This window comes from Ovis canadensis, chromosome 12, assembly GCF_042477335.2.
Source record: "Ovis canadensis isolate MfBH-ARS-UI-01 breed Bighorn chromosome 12, ARS-UI_OviCan_v2, whole genome shotgun sequence".
NCBI classification, from domain to species: Eukaryota; Metazoa; Chordata; class Mammalia; order Artiodactyla; family Bovidae; genus Ovis; species Ovis canadensis.
Genome location: NC_091256.1, coordinates 54,246,022 through 54,269,550, shown reverse-complemented (window position 1 = coordinate 54,269,550; position 23,529 = coordinate 54,246,022). Strand labels below are relative to the sequence as shown.

The 23,529-nt window shown below is 44.6% G+C and overlaps 1 protein-coding gene across 4 annotated transcripts in view; it reads right to left on the bottom strand.

Annotated features, from left to right (window-relative positions):
- CLSTN1 (calsyntenin 1) overlaps positions 1–23,529 on the bottom strand; it is a 76,774-nt gene that overhangs the window by 27,137 nt on the left and 26,108 nt on the right. For 2 of the 4 annotated variants that reach the window (XM_069545761.1, XM_069545763.1), the window contains exons 2-4: positions 14,436–14,558; positions 2,625–2,654; positions 1,258–1,453 (exon numbers count right to left, since the gene is read on the bottom strand). In XM_069545761.1, coding sequence (XP_069401862.1) covers positions 1,258–1,453; positions 2,625–2,654; positions 14,436–14,558 — 349 coding nt within the window. The remainder of the gene's footprint in view (positions 1–1,257; positions 1,454–2,624; positions 2,655–14,435; positions 14,559–23,529) is intronic. The other 2 variants (XM_069545764.1, XM_069545762.1) reach the window with 1 other exon arrangement.

Here is a 23,529-nt window from a genome sequence, read left to right as displayed (position 1 = left end):
TCCCGTACACTGCATGGAGCAGTCAAAGAAAACAAAACAGAGAGACTTCGGATTTTCTTGACAATGTAGGGCAGGGCACGCACAAGGGAGGTAACTATATACCAGGTATCTGTTTGTGCTCAACCCAGAAAGTTAAAAATATTTTTTACAAAATCTGGGGGAAAAAAAATTAGGAAGTAGAGGTAAAAAGCAGAGATAGAAAATGGGAAATTACGAGCATTAAAACAAGTTTTATCCTGCTTCTAAGGAACAGAGAGCATCAGTAAACCACTGCTGGGATATCATCCCCTACTGACCAACAAATGGAGGACTTCAACTTGCCCTCCCTGATCAACCACATCCCATCTCCCCAGTGTGGGCACAAGAAAACTAAGGCATCATCAGACCAAGCTACTGAAAACCATCAGTCTCAAGTGCTACTGACCAGGGCATGTTTTGAATCAGACAAGGTCCCTGACTGAAACAAGCCCTTTGTCAGGGAAAACGGTAACATCGCACTTTGTAAAACGCAGGAGGCATGATTCACTGGCATGTATCACTCCAGCTATTCACCAAGACCCTCCCCACCCCCCTGGCACCCGTCCATCCCGACCCTCATAATGGGGTACATCACCTCACCCCCGGAGCTTCTTTCCTTAACCAACACAGTAAGCAGAAACTGATACTTGGAAAAATTAAATTTGCTTAATGCTGGGGGACTAGTAAATGGTGGAGAAAAGACCCTGGAAAAAGACTAAATCTAGGTCTTGCCCAATCGTCTCCATGACACCAGTAGTTCTCAACTGGTAGGAAGCATGTGAACACACCCAGGATTGGGGGCAGAAGTAAGCTTTCTTTCACCAGCTCAAATGCATTTCATGCCCTTAAAATTTGTAGAAAAATAAAATACATATATATAAACATAACAAAATAATATCTTCCTCCAGGAAAAGTGGGCTTGTAGAATTTTCAATGGAAGGCCCAAGTGTCCGATACTTGTTAGATGTTGAATAAAATTACTCATTCATTTATTCAACATCTAACAAGTATCAGACACTTGCTGGGAGCCATACACAAGGGTAAACACACAAGATTCCTGCCCTCAAAGAGTTGACAACCTCAATAGGGACAATCAGAGGCTATCCTCTACCTTGTGTTTTAAAACTAGAAGTCGTGGGACTTCCTTGGCAGGACAGTGGCTAAGACTCTGCACTCACAATGCAGGGAGCCAGGGTTCGACACACACTCTCTCTCTCTCTCTCTGTCCCGCTCACTTACTTGTGAGATCTTTTTACACTGGCCCCGTCTGGCCCCTTCCCACAGTCATAGGCCTGGATGGTGAACGTGTAGTCCTTCTGCAGCTCACAGTCCAGCTTCTCTGTGGAGCGAATGACCCCCTCGCCAGTGGATTTATCCACCACCACTGCGTCAAAGGGCACATTCTGTCCGTGAATCTTAAATCCACAAATCTCACCTGGGGAGTCAAGGTGGCATGGGTTAGGATTTCTGCCACACAAACCCAGGGTGCGCTCCCCTCCTCCCCTAAAGAAAATAAACAACGACAATTCGGCAGCCAGGGGTTGGGGGGGCGGGGAGGGTCTGTGGATAAAGCGAGGGCGCTTGTGCTTTCATAGGGGGTAAGTTCTGAGGGCTTTAGTAAAAAGAAGCATGTTCTGGCTTTCCAAGCAACTTGTTTAACTTTGCATCCATTCATGCAGGAATACAAAAGAGAGAAAGAGAAAATATAGACAGGCATTTCACAGGAGTACTTAGGAGAGCTCCGGGGTAAAGTAGTTTCATTAGCAAACAGCCAAGGCCTGGTAACACAGAGGAGCTGCCCAGGGACCTGGGAGGGCCAGGCAGTGGTTTTGATTTGGACTAGAGAGGAGGCTAAAAGGCACAGTTAAGTGTTGAGAAAGGGAGAAGCGTGAGGCATAGGTTCAGCACCAGAATTACAGAAGGTCTGTCCAAAAAAAAAACAAAAAACAAAAAAAACCTAAGAAACAAGTCTTCCTGTGCAATGAGCCTGGCTAAAATTAGGGAATCAAAACAAACTACTAAATGAGAAAAAGGTAGAAATACCAACTTTTCAGGCATCCATTTCAACAGCTATCAGCTACGACTGAGATACAGTCGCCACTCTGGGGAGGGATGTGCTAGACTGCCCTTGGTTTTGGACTTTATCCTATAAGACCTGAAGAAGAAGCCTGCCTGGGAATCGAAGTGCATCCAAGTTCGTTTATGAGCTTCATTGGGCGTTAAAGTGTAGGTCTCCATTCTGGCCCAGGGGAGAACACATATAAACATTCTGATGCGTGTAGAATATATTTCACGTAGAAACAAAACTTCCAAAATTACAACAAGCAGAAAATGGTTACATAGTGAATCTCTCAGATCCAATTTTTTAAAAAAGAATAGGATTATCCATATAGTTCAAATGGATGTCTGATTTCCAGATATTTCTAACCAAGGGTTTGGTTACATACAATTTCCATCAATAGACTTAAAAAATAGAAACAACGTAGGAGAATAAATAGGGGGAAAAGAGCATGACAGTTTCTTCTGTTTGAGGGCTGATTCCCAATTTCATAAACATAGTTAGTGGGTTAATGTTCATAAGAGGGATAGAAAGAACCCTTTATCACCTTCTTTGGTGACTGTCACCTCAAAACTCTCTAAAGGGAGAAAAGATAAACCCATGTCAGTAATACAGGAAAGAACGAACTCGAAACAATAAGAAAAAAAAAGTCAAAGATGCACATATTACACAGAAAAGCTTGACATCATTTAACAATACACTCAGTAGCCAGTGGCTAAAATTGTTGGAGCAAAACTGAACCTTCAAGAACAAAAAGTCTCTGCATCGCACTTACCACAGACGACACTAACCTAGGGATGAAATACTGCTGTAAAGCTTCCTCACAGCCACAGGTGTCATGGGGATCTCTCTTTTCAGGAATACTTGGATGACAACAGTGTCTACGTCAGTCTACTTGTTTTCTAGTTTTCGGATTTTCATTTTGAAGCTAAGTTCTTGGTGGCTGAATACTGAAACGTTCAACTCATCATTGGACTTAAGGCAATAGTGGGAGGAAGGGTTTTATTTCAACCCCTTTGTTCTTGGCCTGAATAAATAACCATGTTTTCTCAGCTAAGGTACCCAAACAAGGCAACCTGTATCCATACAGAGACCTCTTCTCCTGGAACATCTGCTTAAACATGAACTGAAGCCAGATTCAGTGCTAACTGTAGCGATGCTGCCGTGATCGTGGTTTTCACTTCCTGAAACACCTGTTCTTCCAAGTCAGTATAAATCCTGCTCACCTCCCCCTACGACCCACTACAGAGCACAAACGAGAAGGTCAGGGGTACCCTGCCCCAGACTTGGCGTGGCCTCGCCAGGGAAACCAAAAGGTTACCCAGCCTCAATTTCCTGCATTTTTTTTAAAATGTATATCCCTGAACAATATTGTTTCATTGTGTTTGTGACGTCCAGTTCTTGTGACTTGATTTTTCACTCCACCTTTTCCAGCCGTGTGCATCTGAGATTTATTTTTGCTAGCACCTGCGGTTACAGAGTTCATTCACTCTCACTAGCACACACAGTTAGAAGCCAGTGAGTTAAAACATACGTGCTTAAAACATTGCCCAGCATAAAGAAAGCCTTCCACAAACATTGGCTGTCGCTGTAATGATTTCCCATTGTGTGAACACACTGGAATTCCAGTGGTCTGCTGTATGAACAAGGCTCAAGCCAGCCACGTGGGGCTGCTTAAAATTTAACTGAAATTCATATTAAAAGTGCATAATATTGGGCTCCCCTGGTAGCTCAGTGGACAAGAATCCACCTGCGAGTGCAGGAGACGCCGGTTCGATCCCTGAGCCAGGAAGATCTCACATGCCTCACAGCAACTAAGCCCAGGAGCCACAGCTACTGAGTCTGTGCTCTAGAGCTCAGAAGCCACAACTACTGATGCCTGCGTGCCTTACAGCCCGTGCTCCACAACAAGAGGAGCCCCCAGCACTGAGAAATCCATACACCACAGCCAGAGAGTAGCCCAGCTCGCCACAACTAGAGAAAAGCCTGAGCGGCAATGAAGACCCAGCACAGCCAAATAAATAAATACTTTCAAAAATAAATTTAAAAAAAATTTTTTAAGTGCATAATAATAAAAACTCAGTTCCTCAGTCGCACTGGCTGCATTTCAAGTGCTCAAGAGCCACAAGTGACTAGCAACTATTCAGTGGTGATGTAGACATGAACATTCCATCACACCGCAAGCTCTACTGGGCAGCGCTGCTCAGGGCAGGGGGCAGGCAAAGCGGCAGGCCAAGTCCAGCCAGTGCGTACTTCTGAATGGCCTGCGAGCTGAAGATGGTTTCTGTGTGTTATTTCATGACACAAGATAATTATAGGAAATTCAAACGTCAGTGTCCATAAGCAATGTTTTACAGGGATGCATAAAATATAGACCTGCTAATGTCTGGTCTCGGGCTTCTTCCCCCTGCCTCTCCCCCACAGTGGCACAGCTCGGTCACTGCCAAAGAGACCACCCCCCCATGGACTGCAAAGGCTCAAATCCTCACTGCCAGCCTTTTAGAGAATGACTGGCTGATCACTGCTCTTTAATCCACCATGAGCAGAAACTGCTGGGTACCAGCTGTGTCCAACTGTTTTCCAGAATGTGGTAATTCGCTTGACTATGTTTGCACTTTTGGGGTATAACTAATAGAGTGGGATATATATTAAGACAATGTCAAGTTGCCCAGCTTTAATTCAGTGGTATAATAACATCTCGGGTTTTTGTGTGTGTGTGTGTGTGACTTGGGAGTCTGCTGTTCTAAAGAGAAAATGGTAAGACGTCCTACGTCACTCACAGTGAGTGACAAGGCTTTCCCAGCAAGGTCACTGCATAGGGAAGTAAGGTTTAAGACCTCAGATGAAGCCTCTGACCTGGGTGATGCTGCCTACACAGTGCAATGCTGAGTAAGAATTCAAAGACACTCACCGGGGACCTCCCTGGTGGTCTACCGGCTAAGACTCCGCACTCACAGTGCAGGGAGCCTGGGTTCCATCCCTGGTCAGAGAACTAGACCTCACATGCTGCAACCAAGATCCCATCTCCCACAGTCAAGAGCTGGCACAGCTTAAAAAAATAAGACACTCAGTCAAGCACTGTCCTTGGGATTGCTTCTGACCACGGGACCACAAGAAGTGGAACTGTCTTCTAGAAGCTGTAAACTACCTGCTTCATGCTACCAGGCTGGGAGGAGGGGACAAACTTAGGCATCTCTCAGCCTTGTCAAAGAAGGACATCTCAAAATCAGTTCTCGTATTCTACTTCCTTTCTGTCCTGTTCCTTCCCACTCAATCCAGACCATGTACTATTGCTCCAGGCTTCCCAGGTGGTGCGAGTGGTAGAGAGATGGGGGTTCGATCCCCAGGTTAGGAAGATCCCCTGGAGAAGGAAATGCCAACCCACTCCAGTACTCTTGCCTGGAAAATTCCATGGATAGAGGAACCTGGTGGGCTACAGTCCATGAAGCTGCAAAGAGTGGGACACGACTGAGCAACCACCGCTCCACTAGATAAATCTACAGCTCTGCTCTCATTATGTCTGAAATCCCCCACTGGGTGCCCTGGACAACCGGGCCCTCTAGCCCTGTTGGCCTCAGAATGGACAAAACCTCCCGTTTCTCTCCACTCTTCATTCCCCTAAGATCATCTAAAATAGTCAAAAGGAGCTTTAGTAAAGAATTTTTAAAAAGCAAAACAGAAAGATATAACAATGGATGAACCCAGCAGAGCAGAGCTCTCACTTCTCTCTCTCTGGCCATGTCCAGCTCTCATCTGACAGTGCTGAGCCCTCACTTTTCACATTGGTCCTTTTGGCTTCCAGCTGGCCTGGATTCTTTCTCAGTCTTCTTCCAAATCTTAGTTCAAGCTCTTCCCCACACAAGAGAGGGTGTCTCTGGAGCTGTTCCTGCAGCCTCTCCAAGACTGGTGCTGTCCTGCCCTCCTGCTGCAGCCCCAGTGGAGGTCACCAGCGCCAGCTCAGATACTTCAGGTTCTCTGGTGTGACAGAAATCCACTCCAGCCAACTCAGCGACAGGGCCTTCACTGAAGAGCCACCGGGAGCTCATGGAATTGACTGCAGGCCAGAGACAGGGACTTGGAGATGGTCAGAAACCAAGGCAGCTCCAGAGGCCAGCGAAGAAGAGCCACACTGTTCCACAGCAAGAAGGCCTGGATGGAAGGACCATGCCCACAGCTGGTATCAGCACCCATCCCTCTGCTGGACATTCACATCCCAAGAGAGAGTGTCTTTCGGCCCGGCCTGGGTCATGCCTGTGCTTGGCTGGGGGAGCATGGTAACAGGTTGTAGACCCACCAACCTGGACCCAATGGGAAGGAGACCAGAGGCTGCTGAGGGAAAACTGACATTTTCTGAGCAGCAAGTGTCCACTACAACGTCCCTGCTAATCCACCTCTCCTCCTTGACCCACTTCTCCCTCCCTGGCCTTGGCACCCTTGCCCACCAGCTAGACGTCCAGGCTGACTCTTACTTATGGTGACGTTTGAATTCCTTGCTTACTGGTCCAGGCTAGTTTCTGGAACCAGCCCACGTGTGGCTCTAATCAAAACAGCTTTTCCAGGTAGCTCAGATGTATAGTAACAAAAAGCACACACCCAAGGGTTATGCCCTAATGGCCCAGGCACAACAACCCAAGGGCTATGCCTTCCCCAGAGGACTGTGATGGCTCTCACATTCCAGTGCGCCAGGAACTGTCCGAGAAACTTGCTGAACATATCCTCTGCCAAGCCCCCTTCCCTGAAATTCAGATTCAGCAGCTCTAGGGCAGAGCCCTGTCATCTGCGTTTCTAGCAAGTGCTCCCAGGAGGCTCCAATGCCGACAAGCTGCAATCTGCACTTGAGAGATTGGCCCATCAGTGGTTTCTGAACCTCACCGGCTGGTTATAAATTTCTAAGCTGTGTTCCTGCAAGTACAGACTCAACTGGGCAAGAGCACACAAGGGAACCTGACGGATGCGCCCCAGGACCGTCTGGATGCAGTACTAGAAACCACGGGCGAGGTGACATCCTGTCTACTCAGCCTGGCAACAGAAACCATGCAGCTCTGGGCTCATTTCCAAACCTCTGCTCCTTCGACACACCAAATGGGCTGACTCTTAACCCACCTCTTTGGGACCCCTGCCAGCTCCCACCTCTGTTCCATCCTCCCCACTGCCCGTTACTGCCCAACCACGTATATCCTTCCCATCCTTGGCAGGAGCTCAAGTCTGCCTTTGGAAATCACATCCTTATCTTTCCATGAACTCCAGTCCACCCAGTGCTGCCCCTCTCACTTGACAATGACCTACAGATGTCCAGGCACCCCTGCTTAACTCTCGGACGATGTTGGTCTCACCTTCCCACCTAGAAGATCAGTGTTCTGAGAAATGCTTTTTTGCATTCTCTGGGAGGCCTAGCAAAGCTACCTAATATTTAATCATTATTGATCTCAAACCATTCCTTGTTTATTTAAAACTGCTACTCAACCGATTACTGCCTTGCACTAGGCTGAGTTACACAAGATTTCTGACATTCCAATTTTTCACATATTTTGACATTTTCAGACAAAAATGGCATTCTCATGTGACTTAACCTAATATATCCAACTCATGGCTGCAGACACAGTCCCAGCCCAGCTGCATGTGTTGACAAAGCAAAACTGGGTGGAGGTGTATGGTGGTGAAGCCCGTGGGCCACCCTCAGGGCACGTGAGTCACAAGAATTACACAGAATATGGAGAAAAGCAGCCCAGGCGTGAGCCAGTTCTAATTAAATGTCAACAGAAGTCAAGCTCCAGTTCTTGCCCTGAAATTTCTTTTCGACTCCTTTCATATCATAATTGTTTAATCTTGTAAAATATCTATACTCAGACTAGGAAGGCAGGAGAAAGAATGCTTCTGTAACCACATATGAAAGGGAAGAGCTTCAAAAAAGGTAGGGGGTGGGGGTGGATGCAGGGCTTCCTAGGTGGCAGGGTGTAAAGAATCCACTGGTTAATGCAGGAGATGCAAAAAATTCAGGTTGGATCTCTGCATCAGGAAGATCCTCTGGAAGAGGAAATGGCAACCCACTTCAGTATTCTTACCTGGGAAATCCCACGGACAGAGGAGCCTGGTGGGCTACAGTCTATGGGATCACAAAGAGTTGGACATGACTATGCATGCATGCAGAGTGTTCAGCTCCCAATACAGGCAACTCACTGGGGTCAAAAGCGTCACCATAAAAACAGCAACAATGTGGCTGATAAAGTGGCTCCAGCCTGTACCTGCCCATTAAATGCATACAACGTACACCACATGTTTTATCCCCACCTCTACTCGGGCTTTTAGCGGATTAAAGAAAAGGGGCTGACCTGAAGGGCGTGGTTTTCATTTTCTAAAACGCTTGACCAATACCAAGACGTTATTTGCCTAGTCTTACCCCAATGGCACTCATCTCACATGCTAGTAAAGTAATGCTCAAAATTCTCCAAGCCAGGCTACAGCAATACATGAACCGTGAACTTCCTGACGTTCAAGCTGGTTTTAGAAAAGGCAGAGGAACCAGAGATCAAATTCCCAACATCCACTGGATCATGGAAAAAGCGAGAGAGTTCCAGAAAAACATCTATTTCTGCTTTATTGACTATGCCAAAGCCTTTGACTGTGTGGATCACAATAAACTGTGGAAAATTCTGAGAGAGATGGGAATACCAGACCACCTGACCTGCCTCTTGAGAAATCTGTATGCAGGTCAGGAAGCAACAGTTAGAACTGGACATGGAACAACAGACTGGTTCCAAATAGGAAAAGGAGTACGTCAAGGCTGTATATTGTCACCCTGCTTATTTAACTTATATGCAGAGTACATCACGAGAAACGCTGGAGTGGAGAAATATCAGTAACCTCAGATATGCAGATGACACCACCCTTATGGTAGAAAGTGAAGAGGAACTAAAAAGCCTCTTGATGAAAGTGAAAGAGGAGAGTGAAAAAGTCGGCTTAAAGCTCAACATTCAGAAAACGAAGATCATGGCATCTGGTCCCGTCACTTCATGGGAAATAGATGGGGAAACAGTGGAAACAGTGTCAGACTTTATTTTTGGGGGCTCCAAAATCACTGCAGATTGTGACTGCAGCCATGAAATTAAAAGACGCTTACTCCTTGGGAGAAAAGTATGACCAACCTAGATAGCATATTCAAAAGCAGAGACATTGCTTTGCCTACCAAGGTCCGTCTAGTCAAGGCTATGGTTTTTCCAGTGGTCATGTGTGGATGTGAGAGTTGGACTGTGAAGAAGGCTGAGCACTGAAGAATTGATGCTTTTGAACTGTGGTGTTGGAGAAGACTCTTGAGAGTCCCTTGGAATGCAAGGAGATCCAAACAGTCCATTCTAAAGGAGATCAACCCTTGGATTTCTTTGGAAGGAATGATGCTAAAGCTGAAACTCCAGGACTTTGGCCACCTCATGCGAAGAGTTGACTCACTGGAAAAGACTCTGATGCTGGGAGGGATTGGAGGCAGGAGGAGAAGGGGACGACAGAGGATGAGATGGCTTGATGGCATCATGGACTCGATGGACGTGAGTCTGAGTGGACTCCGGGAGTTGGTGATGGACAGGGAGGCCTGGCATGCTGTGATTCACGGGGTCGCAAAAAGTCGGACACAACTAAGTGACTGAACTGAACTGAACCCCAAGAAAACAATGTGGCCCAAACTCTGTGCATTTCACATGATCGTCTGATGAGTGACAAATTACAAACACACTTCGGTGACCAGGATTCCCACATTTCACGGGTGTTTATTTAGAAGCTTAGACAAGTCATCTGCAGTGGTTACCCACACACAGGCCCTGCTATGGGATTGTGACCAGGGACCAGAATGTTTATCGTGTCGTAAAGTCAGTGTCATGAGAGCCGACCTGGTGAAGCTAAGAACCACACTGGGGTCAGGCTGCCTAGTTCCAAGGCTGAGCTGTCTGTCATTTGTGGGCTGAGTGATCTCAGGCAAACTCATTCGGCCCTCCTAGCAGAATTCACGGATCACTGACTAGTCCCAGGGACTTCTCTGGTTGTCCAGTGATTAAGACTCCCACTTCCACTGCAGCAGGCACAGGTTCTATCCCTGGTCAGGGAACTGAGATCCTGCTTGCTGTGAAGCATGACCAAAAATTAAAAATAAATCAAAACAAAAACCCAAACACCAACTAGTCCCGGGGGCTTGGGATTAGATGGAGAACCCGGCAGTCATGCTGCTGACAGATGTGCTCTGAGCCTCCGTTTCCTCATCTGGAAAATGGGGGCATGACAGTCTCTACCACATGAGACTGCTGGAAGGAATCAAAGGAACCATGCAGAGCTGGAGAACACCCTGTGCCACACCGAAGAGAGCTCAATAAATGTCAGCTGTGGCTGCTGCCACCACCATCCTGATGCTAAAGTAAACTCAACGTCACCACCAACTGCAACCTAAGATCAAAATAAGGCTCAGACCTGTCCTCCACTTTACCCAAAAAGCATTTAAGAAACTCAGTGAGAAAATGGACTACTACTAAGACTACTAGAGGAAGATGGAAAACAGTTCTCATGTAATGTTATGTGAAAAAAAAATTTTTTTAAGATTCTTAACAGCAGCAGTGAACACTGAAAATAGCACCTACTACATACCAGGCATTGTTTTAAGCTCTTCATATTTATAAATAAATAGGCTAATATTCTCCAAAGCCTGTAAGGTATATGATATTATCTTCATGTTACAAATGATGAGAATGAGGCTCAGAGATGTTAAGTAATTTGCCCAGAGCCACACGGCCAATGAGCCTCCAGCCAGGATTCAAGCACTAGGCTGCAGGATTTGTGTTCCTTATGTACCTGTCTGCTACAGCCCGGTGGGGGCAGTGCTCTGCATAGCAGCTGGATGGGAGTTGGATCGGTACCTTGGTAACAGAAGAGAGAGGGAGAGAGGAGGTCTCTTCCCTGGATTGTGCAGCTACTAACTTCAGTAGGAAGAAGACTATGCTTCAGGAAGAGTAGATGAGCACCAGTTCCACCTCTAGGTGTATAATTGAGAGCACTGAACATCCACACAGAGACTTGTACACGGATGTTCACAGTATCACTACTCACAGTGGCCACAAAGTGCAAATGATTCTGATGCCCATTACCGATGGATGAATAAACAAAATGTGGTCCATCCATACACTAAAATATTATTTGGCAATAAGAAGGAATGAGGGACATGCCACAACGTGGGTGAACCTCCAGGTCATCATGCTAAGTGAAAGATGCTAGTCACAAAAAGCCACGTGTTCTTGTGTGAAATATCCAGAATACAGGCAAATCCAAAGACACGTAGTAGACTAGTGGCTGCCAAGGGGAGTGGCTGCTAACAGAGGCAAGTGTTTCTTGTTGGGGTGATGAAATGTTGTAGAATTAGACAGTGGCTGACGGTAGAACAATCTTATGAATACACTAAAAACCAGTGAACTGTATACATTACGGTACATGAACTGTATTTTTTAAAAAAAGACTATAAGACCAACTGTGCTCCCCTCTGAAAATCTCCAGAAGGAAAATATTTATTTTTTCTGTCCACTATGGCAAATGTAATCAAGGTACCACTATACTTGGCTCTACACTGCTTCTCCATATAGTTTTTTAAAATCCCAATATATAACTTTGGCACATCAGTAAAAAACACCTGAGAATCTCTAAAAACATAAAACTTCATAAGTACTATTTCATTTAAGATTATATGTCAAGGATTTTTTTTTTTTTGCAATACTCATTTATATTTTAGCCAGAAACAATTACACAAACACTAACAACTTATATCAGGGGCCACACAGCATGCAATACCTAAAAAGTTAGATAAATCTTACATTTAATAATTTCACAATTAAAATGGTGTTTTTATTCCCCCAGTAGTAAATCCATATATCAAAATAAAAAAATTATAAAAATGAACCTATCTTCAATTGTGAGGGTAATAAATATTTTTGAAAAGAGAATTTACCATAAGGATCTATACTGTGCCCACCAAAAATAATGTATCTGAACTTAAAACAAAATTCACATTTTACTTAGGTTGAAATAAACTATATCCCCTGGAGAAAGGAAAGGCTACCCACTCCAGTATTCTGGCCTGGAGAATTCCATGGACTGTATAGTCTATGGGGTCACAAAGAGTCGGACGCAACTGAGGGACTTTCATTTTCAAACTATACAAAATTGATTTTCTTCACCAAAACTAAGAGCAATATTTTCTGTATTATTCCTACACACACCACAAAACACTTATTTTTGTAGGTTTTCTAGGTGTTGCTTAATACATTGAGTTTTAATAAATGACACAATAAAATTAAATTCAACAAGAAAAAAGTGACATATAAAATGACTTCAAAGTTAGTACTCAATGTACATTCACTTCCTACTTCCCGTCCTCTGTCACTCTCTGTGCTGCCTAACACAGCATCACAGTTAGGAGCCACCATGCCCGACTTGGAATCTGGCCTCTCACACATCTAAGCCGTGTGACCCAGAGCTGGTAAGTTAGCAGCTCTGTGCTTCAGCTTCCTCTCTTTAAAGAGGGGTGACAAGAAGTATACTTACCTAAAAAGGCTGTTGAGGATTAAACACAAATGCATATTTGTACAGTACTTACAACAGTGCCCAGGACACTGAATGCTTTATAAGGGTTATGCATCATGAGTGATATAACGGGACAGAGCTCCACCAAAAACAGGACTGGGTACAGCTGAGAATTTGTAAAGAGAGGCCTGGGGGAGTAGATGCCAGAACTCCTGACTGCAATTGCTTCTCAAAATCAATCAGATGTCAGAGACATGCAAGTACCCTCAGGAACATAAGCTAGATGACCCTAGTAAGGTTAATGACAAGGCCCCGAAACGTCACACCCACAAGGAGGAACTGTATATAATAAACAAAGGTGTTGCATGCAAAGTGTGTGTAAATATATCTATGCAAATACTCAAAAATTTAGTGATGCCCAGAGGAAACCACAGGCAATGCTAAAAATGATTTTAAATCAGGGGAGGGGAGAACAACCAAAAAAAAAAATAATCACCTTGGCTACCAGACAGAGACTGTGTGTGTCTTCCTAGCACAGGGCACTTCCTCTACCATGCATCTAATTGGATTTCTCTCTAAAAACCAATAAACAAGTAAAACTAATCAAGAAGGTCTGTCCCTACCACTGACTCAATAGCACAAGCTGCTTCTCAGGTTACTCCACTGGAAATGGGATGTGGCACTTGAACAGAAAGAAGAGAAATTCAGTTTTTAAGTAGCTCTTCCGAGACACCCTTGCATTCATGTCTCCCATTTACCATAGTAAATTCAATGTATGGAATGATCTGTATGAGCCAATTGAATTTTTCTCATTTGTTTTGAGGCAAACAGAACAAACAGATTTTGTTCTGGAAAAACATCAGGCAAAAACCACTCTTTAAAAATTAACTTCACAACGTCTCTTTTGACTCTGAGGCAAAGAAAGGGAGAAGCAGCCTGTTCCTCCGCCTATTAAGGACGTGACCACGGCCTTGACGTAAAGCAAGAACAGTTCTGATTTGCAAAGTGCTGTTGGAAGCCATCGAGACAGCAGATCTTCAGAGCAACCCTCGACCTGTCCCAGTGAACACTGAGCTTACAATCTTATAAAGTAACTCATGCTGAAGATTTACTGAAAGTAACATCTAAGCCAAATGAAATCACTTATAAAAGACTGCTCAATATTCTCAACTAAGTCTCTTCAGGTAACTGAAACCTAGGTAGTGCAAGGAAAATCATGACCTGTAATCACGTATATCAGGGGCCCCCAGCTTCTGGAATCTGAAGCCTGATGATCTGAGGTGGAGCTGATGTAATAATAAAGTGTTCTATAAATATAATGCACTTGAATCATCCCCAAACCATCCCTTACCTCCTGCCACAGCCCATGGAAAAATTGTCTTCCATGGAACCTGGTCCCTGGTGCAAAAGGCTTAGAGACCACTGTTCCAGATCCTTGCTGCTCAGAGACCAGGAGCACCAGGAAATAGGTTAGAAAGGCAAGGTCGCAGGTGCCCCCAGAACCACTGTATCCAAGCCTGCATTTTAAGCACGATCCCGTGCTCTGCACAGACACAAAATCTTGAGATGCACTGATCTGGATGCTCTCTCACTGGTTACATCAAGACAAGGAACACAGCGATGCAATTAAATGTTCTGCCTTTCAACAAGTACAGGCTTTGCAAGGGCAGTCAGGTACCCCTGTGGTACGTGGGGGCTACACACAACCCTTAGCTATCAAGACATTCTCAGAAAGGCTCAGAAACAACCCAAATGGGACACATGAAATGCTTCCCAGACTCACGACAGGGAGTGAACAAAGACAGGCTGGTACCTGCGAAGCGCAAAGGAGCGTCTTTGTCCAGGGCGATGAGAGGGGGGTCGAGGAGCACGGTGCTGTCGCTCTCCGTAACTAAGCCATGATATGTGGGCTCCAGCCACGGCTTGTGCTTGTTGACTGTGTTTAGAAACAGAAGAAGGAGAAAGGACATAGGCCAGGTTAGGATCGTTATTTTCAACACCACCGCTTTTGAAAACATACATCCGTATCATTAACAATAAAACCCTCATGAGTCTGAAAGGCCACACTGCTATTTTTTGTGGCCAAGTCTGGTAACAAGACCCCAGTGGGATGAACTCCTAAAGAAATGCAGAAATTATCTGAGGCCAACCCCCAAAGCAACCAAAAATAAGAAATGAACTGCTCTAGAAACTGAAAGAAAGAAAAAAGATTGATGGTTATATGGACAGTTTCACAGACTAACTCATACCACCTCTGTTTCCAGCCGATCCTAGAAGAGTTACAAATAAAAATGTTATTTCTTGGATTAAAAGATACAAACTAAACAACAAGGCCCCACTGTATAGCACAGGGAACTGTACTCAAAATCTTGTAACAAATCATGGGTTTGCTGTTCAGTTGCTAAGTCATGCACCCCCATGAACTATAGCCCACCAAGCTTCCCTGTCCTTCACTATCTCCTGGAATTTGCTCAAGTTCCTGTCCACTGAGTCAGTGATGGGAAAGAATATGAAAAAGAATATACAGATATGATAAAGATATAAAGATAAAGAATAAAGATAATGTATATGTGTATATGAGAGAGAGAGAGAATATATATACAAGACACCTCAGACTGTAGCCCACCAGGATCCTCTGTCCATGGAATTCTTCAGACAAGAATCCTGGGATAGGTAGCCATTCCCTCCTTCAGGGGATCTTCCTGACCTAGGGATTAAACTCGGGTCTCCCAAACTGCGTGCGTGCTAAATCAAGCAGATTCTTTACCATCTGAGCCACCAGGGAAGCCTACATTTAAGAGTATATACTTAAATATATACATATATTTTTAAAGACAGAATCACTTTGCTGTATACCAGAAACACATTATAAATCAACTATACCTCCAAAAAAACAACTATTTTTTAAAGAGATACAAACCGCTACATATGAAATACAGAAGCAACAAAGGTAGACTGTATAGCAGAGAAATACAGCCATTATTTGAAAATAACTTTAAACAAATGTAACCTATAAATACACTGAATCACTCTATCTTACACCTGAAACATAATATTGTAAATCAACTATACTTCAATTTTTAAAATGTTATTTCTTTATGATAATAACAGTATTACTTAAAATTAGCATTACAAAAAGAAATGTAAAACAAATGGGTGAAACAAGATTTATGAATATAAAATTACAAATATAATGAATTAAAAGAAAATGATACGCAAAATTCCTGAAAAATCTGACTGAAAACAGTGATCAAGAAAAACCTGTTTTAAAAAATAATAATAATCTGCTCTGGGATCAGGACAGCCTGGACCCAGAGCCCAGCGGCCCTCTGTAATGTGCTGTGTGACCTGGAACACGAACCTGATCTCCTGATCTCAATCCCCTTTTTGGAATGTCTGCTTTTGGCTGCCCTGGGTCCTCACTGCTCCATGCGGACTCTCTCTGGTTGTGGCACTCGGGCTCACTGCAGTGGCTTCTCTTGCTGCAGAGAACAGGCTCCAGGCACAAGGGCCTCAGTACTTGCAGCACAGCGGCTCAGGAGTTGCGGCGCACGAGTCTAGTTGCTCTGAGGCATGTGGAATCTCCCTAGACCAAGGATCAAACCCATGTCCCCTGCATTGGTAGGTGGATTCTCATCCAGCGCACCACCAGGGAAGTCCTCAATTTCCTCTTTAGTGAAGCCTGGACCCCCATCCCCAACAACCCACAGGGCTGTGGTGGACAACAGGAGAAGTGATTGTTTTTCCTTCTCAGTTGGGTACTAGCACTGCTCCTTTCGTGTTTAGGTTAAGAACATCTGCTCTGACAGCCCGCTGATCTGCGAAAATGAATTTGTGGTTTCTGTCCATTTCGTTTTTCCCCAGCTGTGGCCCCCAGAGAGTCTGTGCTGAGACTTTCCTCTGGTTGAGGCCACCAAGCCCCTCCCTGGGTTCCTCTCTCCACCAGCCTATTTTGAGCTCCTCTCACAGTTAGAACCTTTCCATTTTCCTATTTTCACCTTCTGAGTATTCACATTATAACCTCAGGATATAGATTAACCATGGAATGACTCATGAAGCTGATCTGATTAAAAGGAATGTTGTTGTTGTTCAGCCACTAAGTCATGTCTGACTCTGCCACCCCGTGGACTGCAGCCCACAAGGCTTCCCTGTTCTTCACTACATCACATTCATGTCCATTGAGTCAGTGATGGGGAAACAATGGAAACAGTGAGATGTTTCACTTTATTTGGGAGGGGGCTCCAAAATCACTGCAGATGGTGACTGCAGCCACGAAATTAAAAGATGCTTGTTCCTGGAAGAAAAGCTATGACCAACCTAGACAGCAGAGACATTAACTACTTTGCCAACAAAGGTCCGTCTAGTCAAAGCTATGGTTTTTCCAGTAGTTGCGTATGGATGTGAGAGCTGGGACTACAAAGAAAGCTAAGCGTTGAAGAATTTATGCTTTTGAACCATGGTGTTGGAGAAGACTCTTGAGAGTCCCTTGGACTGCAAGGATATCAAACCAATCAATCCTAAAAGAAATTAGTTCTGAATATTCATTGGAAGGACTGATGCTGAAGCTGAAACTTTGGCCACCTCATGCGAAGAGCTGCTCACTGGAAAAGGCCCTGATGCTGGGAAAGATTGAAGGCGGGAAGAGAAGGGGACAACAGAGAATGAGATGGTTGGATAGCATCACTGACTCAACGTACATGAGTTTGAGCAAGCTCTGGGAGGTGGTGATGGATACTGAAGAGTGCTGCAGTACATGAGGTTGCAAAGAATCGGACACGACTGAGCGACTGAACTGAACTGAGTCAGTGATACCATCCAACCATCTCATCCTCTGTCATCCCCTTCTCCTCCTGCCTTCAATCTTTCCCAGCATCAGGGTCTTTTCTAATGAGTTGGCTCTTCACATCAAGTGGGCCAAAGTACTGGAGCTTCAGCTTTAGCATCAGTCCTTCCAATGAATATTCAGGGTTGATTTCCTTTAAGATTCACTGGTTATTAAACTTTATTTCCACATAGTTGGGGCCTATTTCTTGAATGAACTACCCAGATTCTCTTTGGGCAGTCAACCAGAAGTGACTGAAACTAAATTTGACTGTTTAACTGTTTTTCATGCTGTTGTGACCGTGATGTGGTCCTACTTTTTTTGTTTCAACCATGATGGGACGAGGGGAGACGGTGAGGATCAGAAGCACCTGAGCCCCACTTGCACTAACTCCCACATGACCTACTGAAGAAGCAGAGTGCTCACATGTGAAATTCCAAAGGAGCAGGCCTGTGTCTGCGAGGGGGAAGATGAGCGACCCGCTCTCTCCTTAATGACGCCTCCACCTGACATTTTATACAGGCTGCACCCAAACCAACAGCAAGTTTCCTGCTTTCACTTTCAAAGCAAACCCAGACCCACAGGGAGTTGGCTAAAGGGTATAGAGGGTTTTGGTTTTGCAACGAAAAGAGTTCCAGCGGTTGACTGCACAACAGTGTGAATGAATGAACCCAATACCACTGACTCCAACACTTAAAAATGGTGAGGACGGGAAATTTTATGTTATGGGTATTTTACCACATTAAAAAAAATTCCACACCCACAAAATAAACCCAGATGTAGCCCTTTCTTATCCCCTGTGCTGTCCACTGAATAGTGAAGTGAAACAGTCATGTCCGACTCTTGTGACCCCATGGACTGTAGCCCGCAAGGTTCCTCTGTCCATGGGATTCTCCAGGCAAGAATACTGGAGTGGGTTGCCATTTCCTTCTCCAGAGTATCGTCCTGATCCAGGAATCGAACCCATGTCTTCTGTATTGCAGGCAGATTCTTTACTGACTGAGCTAGGAGGGAAGCTGTCCACTGAGAGCTATTACAAAAGCCCAGTAATGGCCTCCTCCCCATCTCTTGCACTGACTCGTCCCACAGCAGCTGGCGTACTGCTGTGATCATGGGGGTGGCTCAGAGCCTGCACTCTCAGAACCCATCTACACCAAAGGTCCTGAGGACCCGAACAACTCTGCCTTAGGAGGGCTCGTCTATCTATCAGTAACAATAATAATAATCAGTGCTGAAAATTAAAACCAAAGAAAAGCGTTAGTACTGATATTTATTAATTCATTTTCAAAAACAAAGCCACTGTGAATTGAAATAATATATTAATGAAAATAGATATATATTTTAAAACAGAGTTTACTAGGAAGACTGGCAATGCTTTACATTCTGCAAATCCTTTCATGGCCCGGCTTAGCAGAAGACAGCTGGGTTCTCACCTCCACTCCTGCAGCCGACTGGCTGCATTACGATGTGTCACGCAGCCTCTAGGAAACTTCAATGTGCATTCATGATAAAATGAGGCAAAAGCAAGTGATGTCTTAATATAATTAAAACAGCTTTGACCTCTCGGATGCCCTGACAAGGTCTCTTGCCTCTGGCCTCTGTTGAAGCATTTCCTCCTCCAGCGCCAAAGACTCTGAGTGCTGGAAATAAAGAGTCCCCATAACAACGACCAGAGACCTGGAGTGCCAAAACTAAGACTCAGTGCAGCCAAAAAAAAAAAAGAGATTCCCCTCTCCAATTAAGACAGAGCCCGCTGCTCTGCCCCCCACCCCCACTTCCTCTTTCTTTCCTCTGCTACTCCTCCTGACCACAAGCAGTCAGCCTAGGACCTGGGGCAGGCTACTTGGCTTCCCTGGGCCTCAGTTTCCCCATCTTTAAAATGGGGACAGCAACAGCATCCACCTCTGAGATTCCCACGTGATCTAACCCGTCCCATGTAAAATGCTCAGGACGGGGTCAGGCACTTGGGGGAATGCCATAAGGGGCTGAGTTGTTGTTAATTCTCCTGTAAACATACACACACAAAACCAGGGATTCCGGGAGGGTGTGACCCTTTTTCTCTACTTATTCCCAGGACTTAGGATCTCATTCCTCAGGAACTATCTAGTAAGTGAGTGAGAATATACCCATGGATGGTACAAATACGCTCAGTGCCCTGGTTCATAAATTTTCTCATAGAGAAGAAAGTTTTGGTGTGGAGAATTGAAAAAAAATGTATTGGTGTTTTAGATATTGGGAAGATGTTTATTGTCTGTTTCTGGCAGTTGGATGTTCCAGGAAAAGGAGATAAGAATGTTGGAGACATCAAAATATTGAGGGATCTGCCTGGACAGGTACGTTCTCGTTAGATTACGAAGGGAACTGTTAATAATATGAAAGGGAACCTAGACCACACAGACCAGAACCATAGTGCCTCTGGAAAACGCCCCTCCTCTCACGACAGCTGCCCCTGGAACCAGAGACCCAGGAAAGAAGAGCGCTCGGCTGGCTGCAGCACAGCCTCCCCTTCTCCTCCAGAAGTGCCCCCCAGGGGAAGGCTGGGAGAAAGAGAGAGTTAGGGAGTTTGGGACAGACATGTATGCGCTATTATATTCGAAATGGATAACCAACAAGGACCTACTGTACAGCACAGGGAACTCTGCTCAACAGTATGTGGCAGCCTGGATGGGAAGGGAGTTTAGGAGGGGATTGGATACATGCATATGTATGGCTGAGAGGCTTGGTTGTTCACCTGAAACTATCACAACATTGTTAATCAGCTCTACTGCGATATAAAATAAAAGTTGAAGGAAAAAACAAGAAGTAACCCCCAGGACCCAGGACAGTGGTGAGTTAAGTGGCCTGGTGCTCTACACGGGTCCCACAGTTAGCTGCAGACTTTGAGAGAGGGTTCCAGAGAGCACAGAAAACAGCCTCACTTTGCAACCAGGTTGATTGCTTCCCCTTACTGCTGAAACTCCTCATCCTCTCCAGATCTTGTTAAACCATCCTACAAGATAGGCTGGAACACTGGCTGGAGTTACAGATCTAAGACAGATAAACAGGCCATTTTAAAGAAAGCACTCCAAAAACCTCCGCTGTTTGTCACTAATCTCTCATTTGAAAACACAGAAGGCTAGGAACTTCCCTGGTGATCCAGTGGCTAAGACTCCACGCTCCCAGTGCAGGGGGCCTGGGTTTGATCCCTGGTCAGGGAACTAGATCTCACATGCTGCAACTAAGACCCAGCTCAACCAAATAAATAAATACTAAAAGGAAAAAAAACTCAGAGGCTATTAGTTCAATTCACTATTGATAATGTACTACTGAAAGCAATATTCAATTCCTATTTGTTTTCACATTTAAGATTTTATTAATAAAGTTACAAGCACAGTAAATAAAATTGAAGAACTCTTATTTCAATATGTGAGTCAATAAAACTCCTGAGACTTAAACTAAGTGGGTTTACTTGGTAAGAAAGTAAAAAGTACCAAGCCAAGCAAACTGCAGAAAATCTGTGATGAATTTCTGGCTACCCTAAGTGGAAAGGCCTGCAACTGAAAATGGCTAATGGTTCAAGGGGAATAATGATTGAACAGCTATAGTCCCAGCTCTTTTATTTTTCCCCACTATTCTAATTTTATAGCTCAAATTTCTAAATTGCTACTTAAGCTGGCAGTAGAATGAAGAGATTTGGCCAGTTCCACTGACTGAGCTTTTAAATATTTAATAAGTGATATTTTTAATATTTCATCACATTCAAGTGCATTATAAAATATTGATGGAAACAAGTGATTGATGTTTCTGTCATCATCCAAAAAAAGATCACAAATAAAGACATTAGACTACTGGCCATAAGTCCAGGAGCGGGTCACCGTATTTATAGTCTTTACCCAAGTCATTTCATTGCATTCTAGATCATTTTAAAAAGCCAACTAAAGTTTGAATGGCCCAGCATTAACCAAAACCACAGAATAGCAAGGCTAGCAACCAAACCTCTGCATGTGTGCTCAGCTGCTTCAGTCGTGTCCCACACTTGGCAACCCCATGGACTGTAGCCCACCAGGCTACTCTGTCCATGGGATTCTCCAGGCAAGAATACTGGGTTGGGCTGCCATACCCTCCTCCAAGGGATCTTCCCAACCCAGGGACTGAACCTGCATCTCCTGTGGCTCCTGCACTGCAGGCAAGTTCTTTACCACTAAGCCACCTGGGAAACCTGATTAAACCTCTAAGTGTAGGGTGTTCCTGGGGTAGATACCTATCATTTTAGGACATGGCAAGTTTTTATGGTTGTGGTAGATTTTAATCATTAGAAACTGCCACTAATTGAAAAATTAAAATGAAAGAATACAGCAGTCGACTCCAGGGTTAACCTGAAATATAAAACTTATGTCTCTCTAGCATTGGGTTGGCCAAAAATTCGTTCAGGTTTTCCATACTTAATATATCCCAACTCTCTGGACTAAAAAGAATGGCCCCTTATCCAGGTCACACAAGTCACAGACCCAGGCAAGGTGGTTTCAAAGCCTTCGTGCAGTGGCCTTGACATCAACCCAGCACTTCTTTGGTTACAAAGAGAAATCTATTGTTTTTCAGAAATCACTGTTTGAGGTGTGACCCTCCTCACTCCAGAACACCTAGCTTGGTCATATAGGGAAGATACTGACATCATAACATATAATGACAGGTGACTTAGTTTTAAGAGTCTGTAGGCATCTCCCGTAAATCCTAAATGATGTTACATGTTTTTGTTTGCAGATTCAATGTTTAACCTCAATTCATCAAAAAAAATCTGCAATTAATGAACACTGCCACTAGGTGGCAACATGGCTCAGTGGTAAAGAATCCACCTGCCAAGGCAGGAGACACAGGAGAGGCGGGCTTGATCCCTGCAGGTTGGGACGATCCCCTGGAGTAGAAAATGGCAACCCACTCTAGTATTCTTGCCTGGAAAATTCCATGGACAGAGGAGCCTGGTGGGCTACAGTCCATGGCGTCACAAAGAGTTGGACACGATTAAGCGGCTGGGCACAGGACAGGCTTTGATTTAAAAATCCAGCTCTTATCAAGGAATGGGAATGTAATCTGAGTTAGCAGGCCGTTTGTTAAAGATGGGGGCTTCCCTCGCAGTTCAGTTGTTAAAGAATTGGCCTGCAGTGCAGAAGACCCAAGTTCACTCCCCGAGTGTAGAAGATCTCCTGGAGAAGGAAATGGCAACTCACTCCAGTATTCTTGCCTGGAGTTGTTAAAGATGATATGCATAGATAGGTGTCATAAATGATATGAGTATAAAATATCCACCTGATTTTTTCTCAAAAATATTGAAAATATTAAATATTCTGAAATATTCATAGCCCCCTAATCAAAATATATTGCCTCAGTCATAAACTCTTATTTAAATTAAACCATCCCTGATTCTTCAAAGCAGCTTAACATCAAAGGTCCCGTTGGCTTCCCATCATCACTGACTGGGACTCTAAGACATCTTCCTTGAACACCTACTATGCACGCACACACTGAAAGGAGCTGGGCTCTCAGGAAATCAAGTTACAAGCTTGGGAGCACACAAACATGTCACCATTCTACATTCTAGACGATGTGGCTACAGTGAAGGGGTTATGCGGTATACCAGGAACTTCATCAGTCAGCAGGAGCCAAGATGACCGAGGAGCCACCATCACCAACGTGGCAATGCCCCCTGCAAGAGGAAGGACAGGGCCCTGGAGCTGGACTTTCCGTCCAAAAGGGACACAAGCAGCTCCTAACTCATGGCCAGAACCAGCCACACAGCACCATGAAAGCTCCCGGGGGTAGGGAGGTGCCATTCTACCCTGTGTCTGGTGAGAGAGCTGGGAATACCTGAGGTCAACTCTAGGAAGTGAGTATTCCCACTGGAAGTACCAGGGGAGACCCTCTTCCCCAGGAATAGCCCTAACAAGACAACAGGTTTCTCGGGAGTAAGAGTATTTTATCAGAATAAAGATACATATAAAGGTACCTTTAAGAACTCAAAACAAAGTTGCTATATGATCCAGCAACTCCACTCCCTCAGCAGGTATCTGACAAAACTATAATTTGAAAAGATACACGCACTCCAATGTCC